General features: G+C 43.4%; 1 protein-coding gene and 1 pseudogene across 1 annotated transcript; both read right to left on the bottom strand.

Moving 5' to 3' along the window:
• Window positions 1-3,381: 3,381 nt before the first annotated feature.
• Window positions 3,382-5,690, bottom strand: LOC136551698 (putative F-box protein At2g02030). The gene is made up of 4 exons (XM_066543243.1): window positions 5,442-5,690; window positions 5,251-5,299; window positions 5,100-5,159; window positions 3,382-5,008 (listed from the first exon to the last, which is right to left on the bottom strand). Exon 4 carries the CDS (start codon window positions 4,900-4,902, stop codon window positions 3,790-3,792), a length of 1,113 nt encoding a protein of 370 aa, XP_066399340.1. The 5' UTR covers window positions 4,903-5,008; window positions 5,100-5,159; window positions 5,251-5,299; window positions 5,442-5,690; the 3' UTR covers window positions 3,382-3,789.
• Window positions 5,691-7,009: 1,319 nt separating this feature from the next.
• On the bottom strand, window positions 7,010-23,296 carry LOC136548629 (mitochondrial pyruvate carrier 1-like; annotated as a pseudogene).
• Window positions 23,297-24,491: the final 1,195 nt, after the last annotated feature.

Genomic DNA, 24,491 nt, shown 5'->3' on the forward strand with positions numbered 1-24,491 from the left:
ACCCTGCTTCTGAGGATGGGGTATCACGAGGGCTTGACTCGTATACAGTTATGGCTACTGAACTCTCTGATGCAACAGACTGTGTTTGACATTTGGGATCTCCTTATATCAGAGATGTAGGATACTATTGTAGAGGGGTTCAGGGGTCAGAGGCAGCTGCCATATGCTCACTGGATTACATTCTTGATCCATAGGGCAGTTACTATGAGGCCATCTGAGATGCTAACAGAGTATAGTGGTGCTACTACAGAGTTCCCTGCATACAACATGACTCAGATGATCCACCATAGTGCAGTGAGGACACCCAGCCAGCCGCGCCGTCGTCCAAAGGTGGCAGAGACTACAGCCCAGTAGGATGAGACCATTAGAGGCATAGCAGCTACTGAGGAGGAGCAGTTAGATACTCAGTAGGAGGGGATGGTCGAGAGCGACCCCAGTGATAGCTCAGATGATGACTACCGCGATATCCCTTAGATGCTTCCACGACAACATGACCATGAAGCCGGTAGCTCCAGTTCAGCTCCGCCTGCACCGCAGACAGACCCCGCTCTACTTGCCATACTTGAGCGGATGAGGCAGGATTAGGCTCGCCAGGCTCAGGAGATAGCTGCTACATTTGCACTGTTTCAGACTAGCCAGGATGAGTTCCAGCGACAGCAGCAGGCGATCCAGCAGCAATAGTAAGCTATACAACAGCAGCAGCAGGTCATGCATCAGCAGCAACTTCTCATGCAGCAGCAGCTATTTGGGTTTATGCAGCATGTAGTTACAGCTATTGGGGCTCCACCGCCACAGCCTTCACCCCAACTTGGTCAGCCTGCCACCACTTTTATGACTCCAGCTTTCCAGCCCAGTGGGCTTCAGAGTCAAGGACAGCCAGCGTCATAGTTTTCTTCACCTACAGAGCAGGTGTCCCAGTGGTTTGCTTCGCCAGTGCCAGCCCCGTAGTTCACACCTCTTCATATGGGCTTTACTCCGCCTCAGAGTTCGTCAGTGCTCACCCCAGTTTCCAGGAGCCTTGGTGCTTCATTTAGTGAGTTGACAGGGCAGCCTACACCGCCAGAGCTACATGTCCCAGGTCCTTCCACAGTTGCACCTATTACCGGGACTATAGAGACGCTCCCTTCGTCAGTTGCATCATCAGAGCAGGCAGCGCCAGTTCTAGATCCAACCTAGACCGCTTCAGCATCGCTTCCAGCTATAGAGGGTCAGACTGCTCAGAGCTCAGGATCAGATGATGATGGCACACAGTTCCAGCTCGCTCCTCGTACCTCAGCGCCCGACTTATCCGCTGCAGCCCCGCCGACCGACCCTTAGGTTTTGGTGTTTGACGCCAAAGGGGAAGAGGGATCGAGTATGTTAGCCTTAGGGGGAGCGATACATTTAGGGGGATCCTATCTATTAGCTTATAACTTATCTATTACATTTGAAGTTTTATGTGTGATACATTATGCATTGAACTACTTAAGTGTGATCATAATCGTGATATTAATGTGATCATGATATTTATGTGATATGTGACATGTGTGCTCTCTACTTTGAATTATTTATATGTCATATCACTTGTGTTATGCTCATTTGCTTTGCTTTCGTATTTTTACTCCGATGCAAATGAGCTTTATCACTTGTACTCATGCTTATTTTATATCTATTGAGTACATCATATTGGCTTAGGTCATATAAGCTTGCCTAACTCTTTTGTTCTTATTGTCAAAAGCTTATATGATCCAAGCATGTTAAAAACCTCATCTCTTTCACATACTTGAGGTGGTATTGTCATCAATCACCAAAAAGGGGAAGATTGAAAGCATCTAGGCCCCTAGTTAGATTTTGGTGATTAATGACAATACATGATTACTGTAACTAACGTGTGTTTTATAGATGCAATTAAGTTAGGTCACGGTAATGGAGATCGATTGGGCTATCATGGTGGTCATGCCCCTACGATGAAAATCGTTTCGGTTTTCAAAGGATGGACGATAAGATTAAGGATATACTATTTCTAAGTGTCGTTTGGTGTTGAGGAGACACTTAGAGTAGTTTAGGACTTTGTTTTTTCTTTGGCCATACTATTAAGGGAGGTATGGACGGGTAGCTTGACCTAGGTGAGTCTAGTGAGTTAGGTGTGGTGCACACTTGCTAAATATAGCACTAGGTAGCTTCTAAAAAGTCCTTAGATCCATTGGAGCAAACTTTATTCACGTATGATCGAGAGTTGGAAGTGAATGGAGGGTCAAATGCTGACCAGACGCTGGTTCCGGAGTGACCGGACGCTGGCGCAGTGTCCGGTCAGTTTATTTGATCAAGGTGAAATCATTTGGCGCGACCGAACGCTGAGAGGTGAGTGACCGGACGCTGAGTCTCAGCGTCCGGTCGACTCCAGTAAGGTTCCAGAGAGGGAAAATCATGACCGGACGCATCCGGTCATAACTTAAACACTGAAGTTCGGGGAGAACCGACCGGAGCGTCCGGTCAACATGACTGAAGCGTCCGGTCACCCAGCAGAGGCACATAACGGTTCGTTTTGAACATGGATATATAAATACTTCCTTCATTTGTGTGAGAGGGTACTTTTACTTATTCCAATAGCTGAGAAACACCCTTGAGAGTGCCAAGAAGAGTAAGGTCCTAGTGAGGTGATTGAGATTTGAGAATTCCAAAGAGAGCCCTCATCAGTGAAAGCAAGAGTAGCAAAGTGTGCATCCATCCTTCTCATTAGGCTTGTCGTGGTCAAGTGAGAGTTCGTGTTTGTTACTCTTTGTGATCGCCATCACCTAGACGGCTTGTTGGTGATTGGGAGCTTGGTGATAATCCGACAGAACTTGTGGATGACCCAACTCAAGTTGTGAGCGGTTGTGGGTGATTCACCGCGACGGAGTGTCAAAGAATCAACCCGTAGAGAGCACTTGATCCTTGCGCGGATCAAAGGGGAGCTACACCCTTACACGGGTGCTCCAACGAGGACTGGTAGGGAGTGACGACTCTCCGATACCTCGGCAAAACATCGTCGCGTTCCTCCTTCTCTCTTTACTTTGAGCAATTCAATTCTTGTCATTTATATTCATAGAATTGTCATGCTAGAGTAGGATTAGAATATATGTTGTTAAACTTTTATGCGGTAGATCAATAAAAACACTTTCTAGACACAATGGGTTAATTGAGCTAACCGTAGGGTTTAATTATTACAAAGAATTTTAGAATTAGCCCAATTCACCTCCGCTTGGGCACCTGGATCCTTTCACAATTCTTCAGATACTATTTACGGGTACTGGACTTCATCTACCTAGAATGGAAATATTTCCATGCAAATACTAATTTCATCAGAAGCATGGTATTCATAAACTTTTTAACACGCACAGCTAGAAAATTTGTTATCAACACGAATTGTTGAAGTGTAGCAGAAAACATCACACGGTATTCATAGAATTTTTAATTTACAAACCACCAGATTATAAGAAACTTTTTGGAGGCAGTACAAAAACAGGTTCAGTGTTTACATCAATAATCACCTAAGCTATGAAATAAGAACTAATGAAATGCTCCTCTGAACTTGGCCTATCAACTTCTCAGCATAAAGAGATCAATTAGAATCTAGAAGAATGAGTAGTTAAGATGTTTGGAAATTGCAATTATTATAACTAATTAGAATCCAGAACACACACCATCTTAAGCTGACTAACATGTAACAGCTTGGTCGTTCATATAAGAAAAAAGAAATAATAAGACAATGTAATGATGTAAACTGAAAACCACCTTGAAAGCAAGGGGCAGAACACCACTGTCAGTCTGTCATTGTATCTGCTTGAAGTAGTAGTATTTACGCAGTGGAACTATGCTCTCAATGAAAGTATGTGTGCTAAATGAAAAGTCAAGCTCTGGCCAGGCTTTTGTCAGTTCTTCTGAACATGAACTTGGGTCAAAACAGTATAGATTCCTAGCCAACAACTGCACCCAAATTTTTCCGTCATGGAAGAGTGTGTGTTTCGGAGTAAAATAACATGAAGGCATCAACCAAGGCAAGGTGAAGTGGTATCTGGGAGTCCAGTCCTGCTTATCATGGCTATTGAGCATCAGGATGTCCATTGTACGAGGAGGGCCTTCCAGTGCACCATCCACAATCAACAAGCATAGCCTCCCCTCAAGCTCTGTCAAAGAGCAATGGCCTCCATAAGATTTGCGCGGGGGAAGCATCATCACATCAAATTTTTCACTCTCAAGATTCAAGCAGTTGATACGCGATGAAGCAATGTAGCGGAACTTTGTCAGATAGTACACCATCCCATTAACATGCACCCCTCTGTCCGTCGGAGCCCCATGAAAGCTCCCAACTTGTCTCCAGACACCAGCTCCAATTGTGTAGATCTCACATTGTACCTTGAACAAATCAATGTGAGCTCCTGGATAGAAATGCACAACCTTGTGTTCCCTTTTTTGTGGGCAAAACCCCAAGCAGTGCCAATTACAGGATGAGAACTGGCTGCTCCCTGCCGTGTACATTGGCATCGGCAACATTAAAGATTCACCGGTCGTCGGGTTCAGAACCTCCACAGCTCCTGTGCTGTCACCTAGGCACAGCAGACCATTGCAAGAATTGTGCATAAAGACGCTCCGAGACACCACGGGCCTCGACAGCTGGTACATGGACTTGTTGTCGTCTGCGAGCACCATGGCGAGCGACCTGTCATTTGCCCGGTCGTTCGCAAAGAGCAGCAGCTTCTGCTGGCCGCGGCTCAGGTGCTCATGGATGAAGTGTGGATCTGTGAGCACGGACATCCATGACTTGCACACCAGTCTGCAAGCCGCGAGCGCACGGGCAGGCAGCCTGCGGAAGACCTCAGCGAGGGCATCGTCGCAAATCAACCAGGCAGGATCCTCCACTGCTCTAGCTTTCTTGTGCTCCATCAATTCCCCGCTAGGCCAAGACAGGTCCGGAGCTAGCTGAGACGGTACAACCGCCAGCGCCCGCTGGTTTTTGCATCCACGAAACAACCGCCCAAGATTCCAGTTTCTGCACAAAAAATCACTACTTTCATACAGCAACAATAGAAATCCGCAAGGAACTATGGTCCTTATGTGTGGGAACTAAAAGAATCCCATACCTATCATACAGCCCAGACAGCCACAGCCACCTCGCAGGAATGCACCGGCCCCTAGTAGTCCTTGAATCAAGAAACAAATCGCACAATTTCAGCGCAACAAGCCGGAAAACAAACGAACCGAACCGATGAAACGCCGGCACGAGATGCGAACCTGCATTGCAGCCGCCGAGACCCCGCGCCTCCTGAACCCCCGCACCTGCCTGCCAGGAGCAGCGAAATTAACAGCGGCTCCACACGGCCCCAACGAACTCAGCAGCACATGGTAGGTGCGGGCGACTCGGTGTCGAGTTCTTGTTGGCAAGTATGAAAAGAAATGATATGAATCCCAACCGACCAACCTACCGGCCGGCCAAACCGAAGCGATTCCTCTCGAATCGGGCGTGGCGCGAGGCGGAGATCAACGCGGAGGTACACGACGGCGCCGAGCGGGACAGTGCATCGGGCTCACCGACCAATCGGCGGCGGCGGGCGGCGGGGGGCGACTTTGCCCTTTTCCTCCACCCGTTTCCGCATCCTCGGTCGCGTTAGCCGGCTTCGGTTCGGTTGGTTTTGGAAGGGGTCGGGGTGGGGGGAGAGAACGAGAAACGGAAATTTGGGTGAGGTGGGTGCCGACTGCCGCGGGGGTATCGCCGTGTCGACGCGGTAGGAGAGGAGGAGGGAGCGTGGCGCGGGACACGAATCGCGAGGCCGGCGGACGGATGTGGGGTCTGTGGCCTGTGGGTGCGCGCTTGGGTCCGGGCCCGCTGCGTCGCTGTCGTCGCCGTAGCGAGAGAAGGAGAGGTCCTGACGACGTCTCGGAGACTCGGAGAGGGGCGTCGCGACAGCGCCATAGCGGTGATGCCGACGTGCTGTGCTCGGCTGTGACCGTGACAAGTTCTTCCTCGTAGAATGGGACCGAGGAGGAAGAAATCAAAACATTTTCAATTTCGATAAAAATATAATAAAATATTGGTATTTATAATGCGTATTTAGTATTATTAGATGAACTAATTAACATATTTTTATAATATAAACTTATTTTAAGATACAAATATTGCTAGTTTATTTTATAAAGTTAGTTAAACTTAAAATGTTTGACCGGTATAAATCCTATATATATATATATTTTTTGAATGAATAGAGTATACTCTTGGATGGCTGTGAAGGTTGTCTGAGCATGTAATGATGAATTGTGCTGATTTGTATAAAATTCACTGCTCTGTACTGATTCTTTTATCGTAGTTGATGTACTGTTTTTACTGCCCACAAACAAAGTTCGCCAGGGCAGGGAAATGATCGTTTACCATTCATCTATATTAAAGTTCACTTTGGAATCTAGATTATGACTCTTTTTATATTGCTTATTGAAACAATATTTTATCCTCGTATTATTTATTAAATCAAAGGTGTTTCTCTGTTCGCTTGAACTACTTCAGCGATACTTTTCAGCAAACAAATAGTGTTTTACTCTCACAACGAATCAACATAAGCTAAATTTCAGCGATTATGAAAATAAAAACTATCCACTTACCTCTACATTGCATAAGAAAAATATATTGTCCTCTTTCATTTGGCTTCTCTGGCATAGGCTTCCAATCACAAAGACCCTCAACTTCACGTAGATTTCATCAAATTTTCGGAGACACAAAAAGGCCCGTTACATGCTTGGACCAACAGTCCAACACCAACAGGCAACAGCCGGTGCCACAGCTGTCACCTCCTCACTCCCAGGTTGCTCCTGCAACTTTGCTAGGGACACCGACCTCCATGTGGGTCGACGATGAATGCGAATGGGCATAGGATCTACTTATCTACAGATAGTCACCCCCAAGCGCCGACACCGAAGCAACGTGACAACGTCGCAACTCGCAAGGCAGCACACAAGTTGGGTTGGGCCATCACACACGAATCGGCTCGGCTGGCACCGCCGCTCACAACGCTTTCACATCACAGGGGCCCGGGTCCTGTCCCTTTCGTGAGAAACGGAGACGAGCTGCAACTGCAAGGGCAGGAGTGGCCGCACAGCCTGAAACGGACGGGGCGCCCAATGGATCCAGAGCTACAGCCTCGCACCGCATCACTTGTATCCCCGTTCGGCTGGCAGAGATACAGGCTGCATACAGGATGATGAACTGTTTAACAGCAAAACTCATCACTTGTGTCCCCATTCAGCTTACCCCATATTCGGTTTATTCGATTTCTTTTTTTTTTTTAGTCGGAGCAGTATTTTTCTCTCATAATAATTCAGCCAGAACAGTGTTTTTCAGTCAGTTTCAGCCAAAATTCTGCCAGCCAAATGGAGATATATATGTGTGGTATGGGCTGCAGGGAAGGAGTGGCGAACATCGATATGAGGGTACAGAATCTGGGATCACCATTTTCAAACGCATGTGATGTGTGTGTTTTACAACCATCAAATTAGAAAGAAAAACGAGACACGAACTCTGATCATAAGTGAAGTGAGATTCTGCAATAGGAGCACCGACCATAGCATGATGGGGGAAAGCACTGTAACACGGCATATATGGCGTATATAACTATAGAAGAGGTTTTCTGGGATTTGTCTGCCAGAGTGAGGATTCAAAACTGCAGCGGCTTCGTTTCAAAAAAAAAAAAAAAAACTGCAGCGGCAGATCACTCTTATTGTCATTGATTGAGAAGGTGAATGCAGGCCTATACACTCCACTCTTTTGATTGCTGAGCCTCTGGTTCTTTCTTCTCCAGGTACCTGCAAGATGGAAGCCATGCTTTGTATTACATTCAGTATTGCATAAAGGGATGGGCCTAATATGATATGATTAGCATACAAATCCATCATCACAAAGAGATATGTTCAGTTACAATTGTTTTACTGTGGCTAGAGGGGAAGAAATATTATTTATATTACAAAAATGATAAGCTTACCCCTGCGCCCTGGCCCACCGAGATAACTGGTAGAGCTGGACTGATTCATTGGAGGCATGGCATGCGAGAAGCAAGTAGTTCCGTGGCTGTACCATCCATGCGAACCTCATAAAGAGGCCTGAGGGCCAGTTTAGTTCCCAAAATTTCGCCAAAGTTTTTAAGATTTTCTGTCACATCGAATTTTTAGACGTATACATGAAGCATTAAATATAAATAAAAAATAAAACTAATTACACAGTTTAGACGAAATCCACGAGACGAATCTTTTAAGCCTAATTAGACTATGATTGGACACTAATTGCCAAATAACAACGAAAACTGTTACAGTGCATTTTGCCAATTTTTTTGGCATCTAAACAAGGCCTGAATACACGCACATGGCTGCACCAAATGGAACTGTTTGATTAGTATATACATCACATATGGCTGCTGTAATTGAAAACTTTCAATTATTTTATTTTCATCTACCTGCTGTCATATTGCCAGATATCATTTCAGGAGGTTTGTTCATGTCAACCAAACCCTGGTAATGCAACAAATATAGCTCATCAGAGGGCAATACTGCTGTGCTGAACACTTAACAACATGGCCGAGGATGGGTCATGAGAGTACAAAAGATCAAGGTACTTACATATTCAACTCAGACAGGATATTGAAGCTACATGCAAAACATTTATCTAGTTGACATTCACAAAAAAAAATTATAGAACTTAGATTTGTGTGATCCCATCATAATTTTCCTTCTGAAAATACTAGGTGCAGAAATTTGTTTGGGCCCACATAAACTGTTAGTTAGGACTACAAGACAAACGGTCAACCTAGAAGAGTGTATGAGTTGGGTTCAATGCTCTTTCCTTCTATTCAGTAGAATAATAACTCCGAACAGGATACGTTTCTGCCACGTAATTAGTGACTTCCTTCAAGCCACAGCACGCGGAGTTTTTTTTTAAGAGTGAGCATATGTCCACTTGACTGATAATGTTATATACTTCACCAAGTGATATCATCCAAGAGTTAAAGGGTACACAGGTCATCAACAGGTAACATGGAAGTTAAAAGCATGTGTTTGCCCCCAACACAAGAGAGCACGAAGCTACCATGTCTAAAAGACTAGTAACCAGCAGGCATCGCCCTGTTCGCTTGGCTTATAAGCCGTACTTTTTCGACCAACGAATAGTATTTTTCTCTCACAACAAATCAGCCAACAGTACTTTCAGCCATGGCTTATCAGCCAAGCGAACAGGGCAAGTACATCTGAAATGTGCCGAATAATTATTTTCTTTTATTGAATAAAGAGAACTCTAAAGAGCATTCTTGAAATGATCAATCCTGGTGCCATGTCCATTGGTCCATGTATTTACTAATTACTACATGAAAGAGCACATGTAGTTCTACTCTATTTAGAATGGACATGAATACATGCATGATCCCTTGACCACTAATGTCATTTCAGTCACTAGTAGAGAACAGACCTTTGATCCTCGGCCAAAATGGGCTCTAGTCCCGGAATTTTTTGCCCCCGGGACTAGAAATACCTTTAGTCCCGGTTGGTGGCTCCAACCGGGACTAAAGGTTCCTGCCCAACGGCTACTGCGCCAGACAGAGGTGGCAGGGACCTTTAGTCCCGGTTGGAGCCACCAACCGGGACTAAAGGTATACTTTTACTCCCGGTTGGTGGCTCCAACCGGGAGTAAAGGTCTACTCCCGGGCCGTGGCTGCGCCCGGGGTTGGAAAGTTACCTTTAGTCCCGATTGGATCTATCAACCGGGACTAAATGTTCTCCCTTTATAAATCGGCCGTCTCCTCCTTCCTCCCCGAGCCCGAGCTCAGCACATTTTGAAGCTCACTGCAGTAGTGTTCTTGCTTCCTCCCTCCCTCCATTGTTCCTCCATCCATTCTTCGATTCCTCCGTCGATTCTTCAGTTGTAAAGGTTACCAATCTCATACTCTCATTTTTTACCATTTTCTTATACCATTTTATTCACTATATATATTTATGGTTCTTTATTGTGGTTTTTTTTCATTTGTAAGCAATTTGAGCTCAAAATCACTTTAAGCTTGCATATTTACATGAAAGAAGGTTAAAGTATATATAAATATAAAGTTAGAAAATAGTTAGAAAATTATAGCAAATCCTTACTAGTTGAACTTGCGGACCGTGTTCAGGTCGGCGAGGATGTTCTCTGCCGAGCGGTAACGGACGTCAAGGAGGAGCTTTGATTCTACGAGGGAGAGCGATAACGGTCGTGGAAGACCGTGTTCCCTTCCTCATAGAATCGGAGCTCTTCCTTGACCAAGTACGGTGCCGTCCGGTGGAGAAATCCTCGCCGAGCTGATCACGTAAGCAAGGTCAACTAGTACGGATGGTTATTTATTCACATGTCCCGATATCGTCGTAGTAGTCTGTCAATCACCGTACCTAAACGTAGTATATATAAATAAAAACTTAGAAAATAGTTAGAAAATTATAGAAAATCCGTACTAGTTGAACTTGCGGACCGTGTTCAGCTCGGCAAGCATGTTCTCTGTCGAGCGGTAACGGACATCAAGGAGGAGCTTTGATTCTACGAGGGAGAGCGACAACGGTCGTGGGAGACCGTGTTCCCTTCCTCATAGAATCGGAGCTCTTCCTTGACCAAGTACGGTGCTGTCCGGTGGAGAAATGCTCGCCGAGATGATCACGTAAGCAAGGTCAACTAGTACGGATGGTTATTTATTCACACGTCCCGATATCGTCGTAGTAGTCTGTTATGTGTGTACATTCCCATTCTTCTGTTAATTTGCGGAAATATCATATGAATTACTTACCTGCCGCAGTAAAAGACGAGAACACAATGACCATTAAAAATATCATTGTTTAGAGATCTAGATAATTTTATAGTTTGTTAATTTTATTTGTTTATAAAAGAAGAAATTTATAGTGTATTAAAAAATGAGTATAGAGAGTAGATGGTAACTGCTTCCGGGTCCTCGGCCTCTCATGGGTTTCCAAAGCGACTTAGGCCGGGCCTTCCTCTCATTCCATGCGGCAAGTGTCGTGATGAGATGAAGATTGTGATGGAGTACCGAGTGAAGAAGGAGGGTCCCAACAAGGATCGTATCTTCTACAAGTGTCCGGATCGCAATGTGAGTTATTTTATCGTATTTAATGATTATGGTTAGTTTATACCTATTTTCATGATGGTTGTGATTAAAGTTCTAGTTTTTTGTTTTAATTTCAGTGGGATGGCAGTGGACGATGTTTAGGCTTCTACTGGGAGGAAGAGTATGTTGAACTCGTGCAAAAATATCTTGCACAACAGGCAGATACGGCGGCTAATGAGGCAGTGATCCAGTCGAAGAAGCCCAAAGATGTTGCACAATCGGGGGATCTGTCTGTTTTAGTTGAGATTGGTCGCGAAATCCTTGTGCTCCTGAAATGTATTTTAGCTTTAGTTCTTTTAGTGGTAGTTGGGATTGTCTACATTGTAGCGATGCTTTCATAAATTTGTATCTTTTGTGGTGGCACGCATGTTGTATAAATAATTAATTATGATCTAGGTTTTAATATGATATTTATGTCATGTAATGCAGATGAGCCGTCATTGGATGTATAATGCTGATCGCCGCTCACAAGAGTTCATTGACGGCGTGCATTCTTTATTACGTGCGGCCGAGACAAACAAACGCGACGGTTTCATGTGCTGCCCATGTGCCATATGTAAGAATACGGTGGAATATCCTTGCTCAAGGACTCTTCATTCACACTTGTTCAAGTCGGGTTTCATGCCAAACTATATTTGTTGGACAAAGCACGGAGAAACCGGTGTTGTAATGGAAGAAGATGAAGAAGAACAATGGGACGACAATGATATTATTCCTGATGGTGCGTGCTTCAATGATACTGCAATGGGAGAAGCTGAAGAAGAGGTAGCCGCAGAAGATGAGCCGGCTGATGATCTTTGTCAGGTCATTCGTGATGCACAAAGAGAATGTGAAAGTGAAAAGGAGAAGATCAAGTTCGAGCGGATGCTAGAAGATCACAAGAAATTGTTGTACCCAACTTGTGATGCAGGGCAGAAAAAGTTGGGAACCACACTAGAATTGCTGCAATGGAAGGCAAAGAATGGTGTATCTGACAAGGGATTTGGAGAGTTACTAAAAATCCAAAAGAAGATGCTTCCGAAGTACAATGAATTTCCCGCCACTACCTACGAAGCAAAACAAGTTGTCTGTCCTATGGGGCTAGAAATAGAGAAGATACATGCATGTCCTAATGACTGCATCCTATACCGTGGCAAAGAGTACGAGAAATTGGATGCATGCCCGGTATGCCATGCGTCGCGGTATAAGATCAGGCGAGATGACCCTGGTGATGTTGAGGGCGAACGTCCACGTAAGAAAATCCCTGCCAAGGTTATGTGGTATGCTCCTATAATACCACGCTTGAAACGTCTGTTCAGAAACAAAGAACATGCAAAATTGTTACGATGGCACAAAGAAGACCGTAAGGTAGACAATATGTTGAGACACACTGCTGATGGGTCCCAGTGGAGAGCAATCGATAGAGAATTCCCGAAGTTTGCAAATGACGCAAGAAACTTAAGGTTTGCTTTAAGTACAGATGGTATCAATCCTTTTGGAGAGCAGAACAGTAGTCATAGCACTTGGCCTGTTACTCTAAGTATCTACAACATTCCTCCTTGGTTATGCATGAAGCGGAAGTTCATTATGATGCCTGTGCTCATCCAAGGCCCGAAGCAACCTGGCAATGACATCGATGTGTACCTGAGACCACTTATTGATGAACTTCTCATTTTGTGGAATAAAGAAGGTGTACGTGTGTGGGATGAGTACAAACAGGAACACTTTGATCTGCGAGCATTGTTGTTCGTAACAATCAATGATTGGCCTGCTCTAAGTAATCTTTCAGGACAGTCAAACAAGGGATATAATGCATGCACACACTGCTTCGGTGATATTAGAGGTGTATTCTTGAAAAAATGTCGAAAGGTCGTGTACCTTGGCCATCGTCGATTTCTTCCTGCAAATCACCCCGTAAGAAAGAAAGGTAAGCATTTTAAAGGGAAAGCAGACCACCTGACCAAGCCTCGCAACCGAACCGGTGAGGATGTACTCGATATGGTCAATGATGTGAAAGTCGTCTTTGGAAAAGGACATGGAAGCCAACCTATTCCGAAAGACGCTAACGGTCACGCACCCATGTGGAAGAAAAAGTCCATATTTTGGGACCTACCCTATTGGCAAGTCCTGGAGGTCCGTAGCTCGATCGACGTGATGCACCTGACGAAGAATCTTTGTGTGAACCTGCTAGGCTTTATGGGTGTGTATGGAAAGCCTAAGGACACATTTGAAGCACGACAGGACCTGCGTTGTTTGAGAGAAAGAGACAACCTGCATCCAGAGAAGACAGATGATGGACGCCATTACTTACGTCCTGCTAGCTACACTCTAAGCAAAGAGGAGAAGGAAATCATGTTTGAATGCTTAAACAACATCAAGGTACCATCTGGATTCTCCTCGAATATAAAGGGTATTATAAATGTGACAGAGAAGAAATTCTGTAACTTAAAGTCCCATGACTGTCACGTTCTCATGACGCAATTACTTCCAGTTGCATTAAGAGGAATTCTACCTCCAAATGTACGTCTAGCCACCGTAAAGCTATGTGCATTCCTCAATGCAATTTCTCAGAAGGCAATTGATCCAACTGATCTAGCTAAACTACAGAATGATGTGGTTCAATGTCTCGTCAGCTTTGAGTTAGTGTTCCCTCCTTCCTTCTTTGATATTATGACACACCTCCTAGTTCACCTAGTCAAGGAGATTTTCACTCTCGGTCCTGTGTTCCTACACAACATGTTCCCCTTAGAGAGATTCATGGGAGTCCTAAAGAAATATGTTCACAACCGTGCTCGCCCAGAAGGAAGCATCGCCAAGGGCTATGGAACAGAAGAGGTCATTGAGTTCTGTGTTGACTTTATTCCCGACCTTGACTCGATTGGTGTTCCTGAATCGAGACATGAGGGGAGACTAAGCGGAAAGGGGACACTAGGGAGGAAAACATATATTGGTACGGATGATGATTATTTCAATAAAGCGCACTACACAGTTCTACAGAACTCCTCTTTGGTAGATCCGTATATTGAGACACACAAGGATCTCTTACGATCCGAGTTTCCAGGCAAGACTGAAGCTTGGATTACGCATAAGCACATGGAAACTTTCGGCGGTTGGTTGCGAAAAAAATGTCAAGGTGATGAGAGCATCCATGAGCAACTGTATTTATTGGCTATGCAACCATCATGGCATATCGTCACATACAAAGGGTACGAGATAAATGGGAACATATTCTACACAGTAGCCCAAGATAAAAGGAGTACCAACCAAAACAGTGGTGTCCGCATAGATGCCACAGACCCGAATGGGAATAAGCAGACATATTATGGACGCATAGATGAAATATGGGAACTAGAATATGCACCTACTTTGAAGATCCCATTGTTCAAGTGCCAATGGGTCAAGGTGACCGGAGGCGGAGTAACAGTAGACAACGAGTATGGAATGACAACAGTAGACCTTAGTAATATTGGGTACAAAGACGAACCATTCGTCCTTGCCAAGGATGTGAATCAGGTGTTCTATGTCAATGATATGTCTACCAAACCAAAAAGAGGGAAAAACGATAATGACTCAACCAAAGAGCCAAAGCGCCACATAGTTCTTTCAGGGAAAAGAGTCATCGTGGGAATTGAGGACAAGTCGGACATGTCAGAAGAATATGAAAAGGATGACCGAATTCCGCCCTTCAAAGTGAACAAAGACCCTAGCATCTTGGTAAATGATGAGGACACTCCATGGTTACGAAGCGATCATAACCAAGGGACATACGTAAAGAAGAAGTTCACTGCTGTGCCCACTTGATGATATAGTGATTTAATATAGTGTGTGTTTGAGATATTATGTAATAATTGTGAATTCAGATGTTTATTATGTCATATTTCAAATTAAATCAATGTTTGATTTGGTGGGATTTCTCTCTCAAAAAGGTAAATTAGGATACTGAGTGATGAAAAATTAAAATATTAACGTTAAAATGATGTGAAAACAAATTTCCTGTCCAAAACCAATAATTTTAATAATTTTAATTAAACACTACATTTTTGCATTAACGAAATAATAAATATTAGTTACATTATGTTTTATAATTCTAACAAAAAATAAAAAAAGTTAGGTTATCGATTTTTCCTATGTGCAATAAACAAAAATAAAATTCATATTTTTAACAAAATAATTTTATGCCTTTTATTTAATTTACTATGTATTTAATAAAAACTATTGCATTTCTATTGTATTTAACAAGACTATTGCTTAAAACAGGCGGGAAACGAAACTGCAGGCCACCTTTACTCCCGGGTGGGAAGCCCACCCGGGAGTAAAGGTGGCCTGCAGTTTCGTGGCCCGCCAAAAAAAAGCCTTTACTCCCGGTGCGTGTTACCAACCGGGAGTAAAGGTATACCTTTACTCCCGGTTGGTAACACGCACCGGGAGTAAAGGAACCTTTACTCCCGGTTGGTAATACGCACCGGGAGTAAAGGGTTTTTACTCCCGGTTGGTGGCTGGCACCGGGAGTAATTCTCCTCTGCTATATAACCTCCAGCGCCTGGCAGATCGATCTGCTCGTCTTCTTCCTCGTCGAACACCGCCGCCCGGCCTCTTCTTCGACCTCGCGCCGCGTCCGTTCGCCTTCCGTGACACCGGCGCCGCCGTCTTCTTCCTCGTGCGGCCTCCACCGCGCGAGCCCGTGCCCCTCCTCCGCGCTTGCCCGTGGCCCTCCACCGCGCCCTCCTCCGCGCCCGAGGCCCTCCACCGCGCGTTGCCCCACCGCGCCGGCCCGAGGCCCTCCAGTACGTACACTGCCGAGCTTCGAGGTGATATATTCGTCGATCTCTTTGTACATTCGTCCGAGCCCTCCACTGCCGAGTTATAGATCACGTCGAAAACTACAACTTTGGTGTAAGCCATGTCAACGGTCGAGGTCGATTGAAAATTCCAAATTTTGAATCACAAAATCTATAGAAACTAAAAATGAATATTTGGAACTCTAAATGATTTTAAATAAAAATATATCTTAAGGCAAGTTTTGAATATTTGGAACTCTAAATGACAAGTATAATTAAGGATCACCAATGAAATTACTTTAGAAATTAATTAGATCGATGTAAATCCATGGCTTGTATAATAAACACGCTATATATTATTTGGAAACAACGCTACGAACCATCCGCTAATGATCCAGCCCATCAACCGCCATATATTCATCACTATATGATATGCCATTATTTCAAGATGCAGTTTCAATAGAAGAATTTTTTCTATCTTCATAGATCAATGTTTGTTAACGAAATTTTATCCAAATATATTCATGTAGGGTCTTTTTTTTTGAAGGATTTGTTGTAGGATATATAATGGTCAAATAGGAACTCAATTTTGATACCCAGTTTATAAACTAAGCGTTTTTTAGTTTATCAAAAATATCACATGTTTCTTCATTTGTGAACTTTGAATATACATATATAATATATTAATGTTGCTAAAGTAATATGAGCATTACATATTTTTTTCCAGGAAGACTATCTTCAAACTTTATATCATAGCATCAGAGATCGCCTGTAGAAGAAGAAAATAAATTCTTATCATTTCGGAAATAGTAATGGTTATATGAGCAATAAGACACGTATACTTACATTTCATAATGGCTTATACTTATATTATTAACATAGAATTTTCTCATATGATGAATGACTACATGGTTGATCACATGGTACATAGGATCACAACATCACGCACCGACACCGCCCCGGCCCGCCTCACGTCGTCGTCATCGTCAGCACGCCGGCCCGCCTCACGTCATCGTCGTCAGCACACCGGCCACCGCGCCGACACGTATATATACGTCATTTGTATTCATATGCATTTCGTCCATGCGTTTCTATGTATACGGCGGAGCACCGCCGCCCTCGTTCACCCATGTGTACAGACATATATACGGCGGAGTGGAGCACCGCCACTCTTGTCACACCGCCCTTTCTCGTGCCCTAATTCGCCCTAGTACCGACGTAGTTCGTCCTAGTGTGGCGAATTGCGTCCGTGATCGAGGGGCAAGATTTAATAATGCATATTGTTTGTAGATTTTACGCATGTAATAAGCAAAGATTTGACGTACTATATATTGGTTTTGTTTTTTGAAGCTAGATGGCCGACCCGAGAAATATGGATGAGGAGGAGTTGATGATGAATTTGATCAACACTGGCACTCAAGTTGCCGGCGATGATGGTGCTAAAAATAACGTGCAAGAGGATGTAGATGACGGGAGTCAGTACTTAGCTCTTGAACAAAATGAGCAACAACATATTGGCCAAGTATATATTTTTTATTATTAGCTATATATATATATTATCATATGTCTTATGTGTGCTCATGACATTAAAAATAATGTTTATGTTTTGTAGCCCTCTGGATCGACATCAACAACTACAACGAAGAGTAAAAATGTTCGAGGTCCCAAAAAGCCATTGGAGGGTCGCTTCATCATCTCGGAGTTCAATGTGGATACAGGAGAACCGGGGGGGCCGAATAAAATGAAATTTGTGCACCACTGTGGTTACCTTGTACGGGACCGGCTCCCGATTAGTACCCGTGAATGGAAGAAGAAGACCAATGCTCCTCATATCAGTTTTGTCTCTGATCGTGACAAGGCGTTAATTTGGAATGATGTCTTGGTACATTTCACGCTCCAAACAGATGATTATGATGATATAATAGATGGTGATGAATTGAAGGAGCGAGTTAGGGATTGGGCAATGAAGAAGATGGCCACCCAGTTTCAGACTTGGAAGAAACACCTATACACGACGTATGTCAAGAAGAACATAGCACCAGATTTTACTGTCCCAGGCCCGATCTCAAAGCAGAGGCCCTATTGGGATGAGTTTGTACAGTACAAGACTTCAGAAGAGGGTGTGAGTCGGGTGATAAAGAACCAACGTAATGCCCAACAGAAGACATACCACCATACCTTGGGATCAGGTGGCTACCCGACTGCCATTAAGAAGTGGAACAAAATGGAAGCAGACCTTCTTGCCAAGGGTATCAGACCAGAATCACTCGAGTGGGGAGAACGTGCAAAGAATTGGTTTTTCGCTCATGGGGGAACACTAGACCAGGAGACAGGGAAGTGCGTTTATGGCGCAAGACTGCAAGAAGCAGCAGAAAGATTGTTTTATGCTCAGAGAGCTGCTGCTAGTGGTGAGTTCAGGCCCAACAGAGAGAAGGATGAGCTGACATACGCCATCGGGACTATTGAACATGGTGGCCGAACTAGAGGCAAAGGAAGTGTCTCGTGGGAGCATGGATTCCCTCAGGACAGACCTTCCTACAGAAGTCGCCAGAGAAAGAAGGAAGAAGAGGCACACCGGCTCCAGAGGTTGGAGGAAGCGGTGCGTGAAGCACAGGAGCGGGAAAAAAACCTTGAAGCGAGAATGCAGGAGGAAATCAAAAGGCAAGTGCAAATAGCAGTGAGTGCAAGCAAGCAGGCATCAGAGCCAGGAATCAACATTAGCCAATCTGTTCAGTTGAAAAGCAGCTGCGCTTCCACGGAGATACCAAATCAAGGGGACACAGGACTGCGCTTCCCTGTGGATGACGTCACTGAACCTTGTACAACGTGTGAGCTACACATTCCGAAGGAGAATTCCACAATCAAGGTGGCTATCGGTCTTGTTAATCATATCGACCGAACCAAGACACCAAGGATTCATGGGAATATAATCCAAGAAGGATATGCCACCATCTCGGTAGATAAAGCTGAAAAAGGTTTTAGTGATTTGCCTCTTGACATTCCTGGAGGTGATGGCGAGAAGACTCTAGGAGAAGCGGAGAAGACATTCATTCTATGGCGCAAGCGCTACATCATCATTCCAGGGATGTCGGCTCCACCTCCTTCTGAACTACCTCACCATAGGTACGTGCGGATGAAAACACTACATCATTAATTTGTATTGGCTTAAATAATTAACAATCTGCTCATAATAATATGTCATTCCTTTTTTTGTAGCAGATCCTCCCCCAACCTAAATCCAATTGTTCAATCGCCAGATCATCATAGTGCTCTGTACGATGACATTGTGTTGGAAGACGAGGCTGCATCCACACCCTCTCCAAGGAGGTCTCCAACGCCACAGCCGCCACCTCCAAGGAGGTCTCCAACGCCGCTGCCAACACCTCCAAGGAGGTCTCCAACGCCTCCCCCGCCCCCGCCTACCAAGAAGCCTAGCAAGAGGCCAGCCCCTCAAACGAAGAATCAGTCCCCGCCTGCAAAGAAAGCCACCGTGAAACCAAGGGCTATTCCCAAAATAATATCTGAAGAGAAGGAAGAAGGAACTGATGCATATAAAAAAGACATGTCTAGATTCTATGACAAACTTAAAATGAATCAAGAAGCAAGGAGAAACCCAGAGAAACCGTACTTCTTCGTAGCTCCGGATATTTTAAGAAAAAAGGTGACTTCTTACCAGCATCAACAGCGGGAATCTCGTAAGCCGTCCAAATCAACGTTATCAGACTATGACCGCACTCTCACCAAGTCAATTGAGGCGGCACAGAAAAAGAAGCGGGCAGGGAAAGGAGTTGCCCAACTCGGACAACAAGCGCACCAATCAATCCCCCCGCTAGTTGTTGGTAATGAATATGGTTCGAATTTAGGATTAATGCATCAGGCAAACATACCTCCGGATGTCGATTTGGATCACCTTGGTGAATTTCTTGATGAGACTGGTCTCGACCTTTACCAGATGTTTGGTGATGGAAAAATTGAGAGTGCGGCGGAGGTTGATATTTGGAAGAAAAAATTTGTACTAGGCCAGAGTCTATACAACCCTCAAGCCTTATCTGATCTGGGGACGCAAATGTACCTGCTAAACAAGTGATACATGCAGGCGTCTACCAGTGGAGACTTCTGCGTTGGTGTCAGAATTAGAGACGAACATTGGTTCCGTGGCGATGATGTTATGTATGTTGACTTTGCAGAATTTCATCAACTATGCCACCTTACCTCTCTGGACAAAGTTATCATTAGCTGCTATTGCCTGTAAGTAATAATTCTTTCGATCTATTATTAAACTCATCATATGTGTGCATATGCATATAAATTATCCTAACAAGTACTATATATATGCAGATTTACAATGACAGAGCTCAGAAAGGAAGGCTGCAATGAAATTGGTTTTGTTGATCCCCATATAGTATTCAAAGACCCAATTACTCCAATGACTAATTGGAAGTCTGAGTCAGAGAGTAACATCATGAACTTCTTAGTGAACCAACGCCACAAGAAGGATATACTCTTTCCCTATAACTTCAAGTGAGTGTTAATCATGTCGATCATAGCCTTAATGGCTCATATGTTGATTCTAGTTAATTAATGAGTGTTATGCGTTATATCCTATAAACACATGCAGCAATCACTGGATATTGATGGACATCGATCTGGTGAAAAGTCACTTGATAATCTATGACTCGATGAGAAAACCACAACAAGACTACCAAGATATGATAGATATTATCCAGAGGTAATTTCGGGATCTCTAGCAACTATATATACACACAAACATGATGATTAACTATATCTGATGACGTGGCAAATTTTTTATTGGGCAGTGTTTGGAAAACCTTTATTGAGAAGCAACACATGGAAAAATGCAAAGCGCCACTGAATGTAATCCCATTGAAAGTAAGTCCCCTGAATCGCATCATCTTTATTAATTAAACATATAGCTTTCACCGGATCACCAGATTGGATGACAAATCTTTTTCTCGTAAAGTGGTGTCTGAGGCAGGAACAGGGGAACAACTACTGTGGTTACTATGTTTGCAAGTTTATCAAGGTGCTCTCCCAAAGAACTCCTACAGAGAGACTCAAAGTACGTTAAAAATACACTATATATTCATTTAATTATTATTATTGATTGTGTTACTATGTCTTTATATATATATATATGTACATATATTAATTTATTTTCCTTTAATTCAAACTTGTAGACTCGATGGTTCGAGAAAAAGGTCATACGGCAAGACCAAATCAAAGCAATTCAAGAGTCTATAGCCGGATTTTTTAATGAGCAGGTCATCGATTCCAAGGGCGAGTTCTACTTCGACCCAACACTGCCATTGAAGCCAAGCTAGAGGATGACAAGAAACTTGTTATGTCACAACAACTATAATGCAATCTTTTGTAATATATGCACATGAAATAATATAATGTAAAATACACATATGCATGCATGCATGTAAATATATATATGATGCATGCATATATATATATATATATATATATATATATATATATATATATATATATATATATATATATATATTTCTATGCTTGAATTGTGTGATTTAATACGTTCATTGTGCTTGAACCGAAACATACTATATGCGCATATAAATGTATAATTAGCAGCGTACAATACGACTTCGAAAACCTATTTTGAAAAGAAAACAAAAAAATGAAAAGAAAAGAAAAAAGAAAAAAACCTTTAGTCCCGGTTCGTATTACCAACCGGGACTAAAGGTGCCGGCCATCGTGGCATGTCAGGAGGCACCTTTAGTCCCGGTTGGTGTTACCCACCGGGACTAAAGGTCCTCCTTTAGTCCCGGTTCTTGACCCGGGACTAAAGGACCCCCCCTTTAGTCCCGGATGCTTGCTCCCGGGTGGGGAACCGGGACTAGAGGGGGTTCCCCACCGGGAGTAAAGCTCGGTTCTCTACCAGTGAGTGTGATCCTTAGTAAAGCTCTATTAAACGAATAACCCAATAAGGTGAACTCCCAAGAGAATTATGTCACTAGTGCATAGAAGAAAGTATGGTACCCAATGGAATATGTGCCACTGTTTTTGCGGGAGAACATGTAATTCACTACATTATGTTTTGCGAATACAGGAACTTGCATCCATTTCGTTCCTAGCAGGCAATAACCAGCCAACTGCAGAACAATTACAGAAGTAATGTCTTTATCTGAAGTGGCTCTAGTTTAGGAGAAGATATTGTGCCTCACTGATTCAATTCAAGTACTATCAGTCTAGCAGTGACCTAATATACTTTATCCTGTACATTGAATGACCCAATAGTTGTGATCAGATAAAATTGCTCCATCGAGAACATATCTTTGTAAGAAGGCAGAACTCTCTCGAGACTCAGCTCTCAAGTAACTAACAGCAATATTGCACTTTTAATACAAGATAAAATAATCACATGTAGACACAACTAGTCCTGTCACAGCCACATATTCTATAAGGAAGATGGTCCCAAAATCAGCATTTTTCAGGTTATCATTTATCACAATGGCATCAGAATACAAAACATGAAATTAATGACATTTATCATTAAATTTCATTATCTAACTAGGAGAAAACTATTCATTGGAATTCCTTAGTTGGATAAACTACCACAGCACTAGAAGCAGTACTCTGATGCAAAGTGAGACCGTTGTTGCAGCTACAATGCAGAAACACGGGATGTTGAAAGTACATAGTAATGAAACGGGAACGCAAACTAGGATATGATTACAGCTTACCGCAATGATGAAACCCCAGTTTGCAACGGGGCCTCAGAAGTGGGTGGTTTTGGGGCCGACAGGGCTGTTTTTTCGCAAGAGCATATTGCGTATCATTGTATTAAGAAGGTAGAAGTTTGAAATACAACAGAGACCGTTTCTGGCCCGACGGTTACCTCAAAGGGCCGACAGGGCTGTTGAGGAAAGCCTTGAGTGCCATAGACATGGCGAATGATTCTTCCAATGGTTCGCCGTACCTGGCCACACCACAAATCTATATATCAATCATAATTATCGACAATTGCAGCAGCAAACAGAATGCGATCATTTCCTTGTGCTCTCCAATCTCACGAAGACTAAAGGGCGAGCAAGAACAATAAGCAAGAAGTTAAGGCGCTAGCCTTAACAGAATCTAATATGCGTCAAGATCAATTGAAACTCACGCAAATGACGAAGAAACTGGAAATAGAACCCTAAACAGCCAACCCACACCCTTGAGGGAGGGGCCAGTTCGCACAATAACAAAATAGGTCCAAGACTAGCGCTCGCATCTGGCAAGATCCACCGGCCAAGGCAAATACAAAGGGAATGCAAACGCATGCCGGTATATTGGGGTCAGAGGGGAGTGCGAGCGGTACCACGTCGCTGGTCGGTCCGGATGTCTGGCGGCGGCGAGGTGTTGACGAAGGCGGGGCGGACGAGAAGATTGGAACCGATGCTGACGTCTCCCTACAAGGAATCTACGTAGAGGGCACTCGATGCTGAGCCACGTCCATCTGGGTATGGGTATTTTAGTAGATAGAATTTCATGTGGTAGACGCGGCTATGGGACGGTACTATCCAACGGGCATATACCCGTTGCCATCTAGTCACAAGTGACTTGAGTGATTATGCACAATGCGACATTTTGGGTTCGAACCCCGCACTGCTGCACACGCGCGTATTTCGCGTAAAAAAATCACGTGATTCCCCTCCTAGAAATCAATTGTGGAGGATTAGCAGAGGTGGTTGGGTCAGCCGTTTCTACAGAGGCTTCTCAACTGCCTCTGCAAATCTTTTACATAGTAGTGATTTATTGGGCTATTCTATTATTTTCAATAATAATTTAACATATTGTTGTTGACATTTTATCAGTTTCTTTTCTATCGGCTGCTGAAAGATTATGTGCAAGTTATCTAACAAATGGGTAGCTGAAAAATGACATTTTTGCTTAGGGAATTGGGCATGCTGGCCAGCCTCATGCAAAAAGGGTACTCATAGATAAGGATGGGGGTAATGGAATGGCTAGTGTGTTCTCAAGTTTTCACAAAATCTCCCAGTTTCATTCTAATTGAAGATTTTTAGAGCCTTCACACTAATCCTCGATAGGTGCACTAGAAAAAAATATAGTTTCTTATGAAAACACAAATAACCGACCACCAACTTTGTATACATTAATCATCATTATCAATAGTAACAATTCGATTTAATTTGTTTTTAATCTACCCACCTCCTCCATAATGAAAATAGAATGCCACAACCCCTAAATTCTATCTAAATTACCTAATTGTCAATATATTAAAAATAAGTAAAGCAGTTTTAGAAAAATGGTATTAGTTTCATTTTTTCTAATTTAAGATAAATTCGTTATACTTTTTTAGAGATTAACTAGATTTTTATTATTTTTAGAAATATAGAATCACCTTTGAAACCAACTACGGAACCAATTTTTGTCTGGTTTCAAGAGTTGAAGGGTGTCCAGTATCCGATTTCATAGTTTAGCGTTAAAAATTGATTGCCACGCAAGCTAGAGGTTAGAAAATGGACTTTACATTATAAAATAATCTATTTGCAGCAAGGTGAAAGGGGCCATTATTCATCAATGTAGGTACTCCGTCTATCTCAAAACAGGAGTCATT

The sequence above is a fragment of the Miscanthus floridulus genome, chromosome 4 (genome assembly GCF_019320115.1).
Source record: "Miscanthus floridulus cultivar M001 chromosome 4, ASM1932011v1, whole genome shotgun sequence".
NCBI classification, from domain to species: domain Eukaryota; kingdom Viridiplantae; phylum Streptophyta; class Magnoliopsida; order Poales; family Poaceae; genus Miscanthus; species Miscanthus floridulus.

What these genes read in the sequence shown, in the direction of transcription:
- LOC136551698 (XM_066543243.1), bottom strand. Translation starts at nt 4,902, where the DNA reads ATGGAGCACAAGAAAGCTAGAGCAGTGGAGGATCCTGCCTGGTTGATT.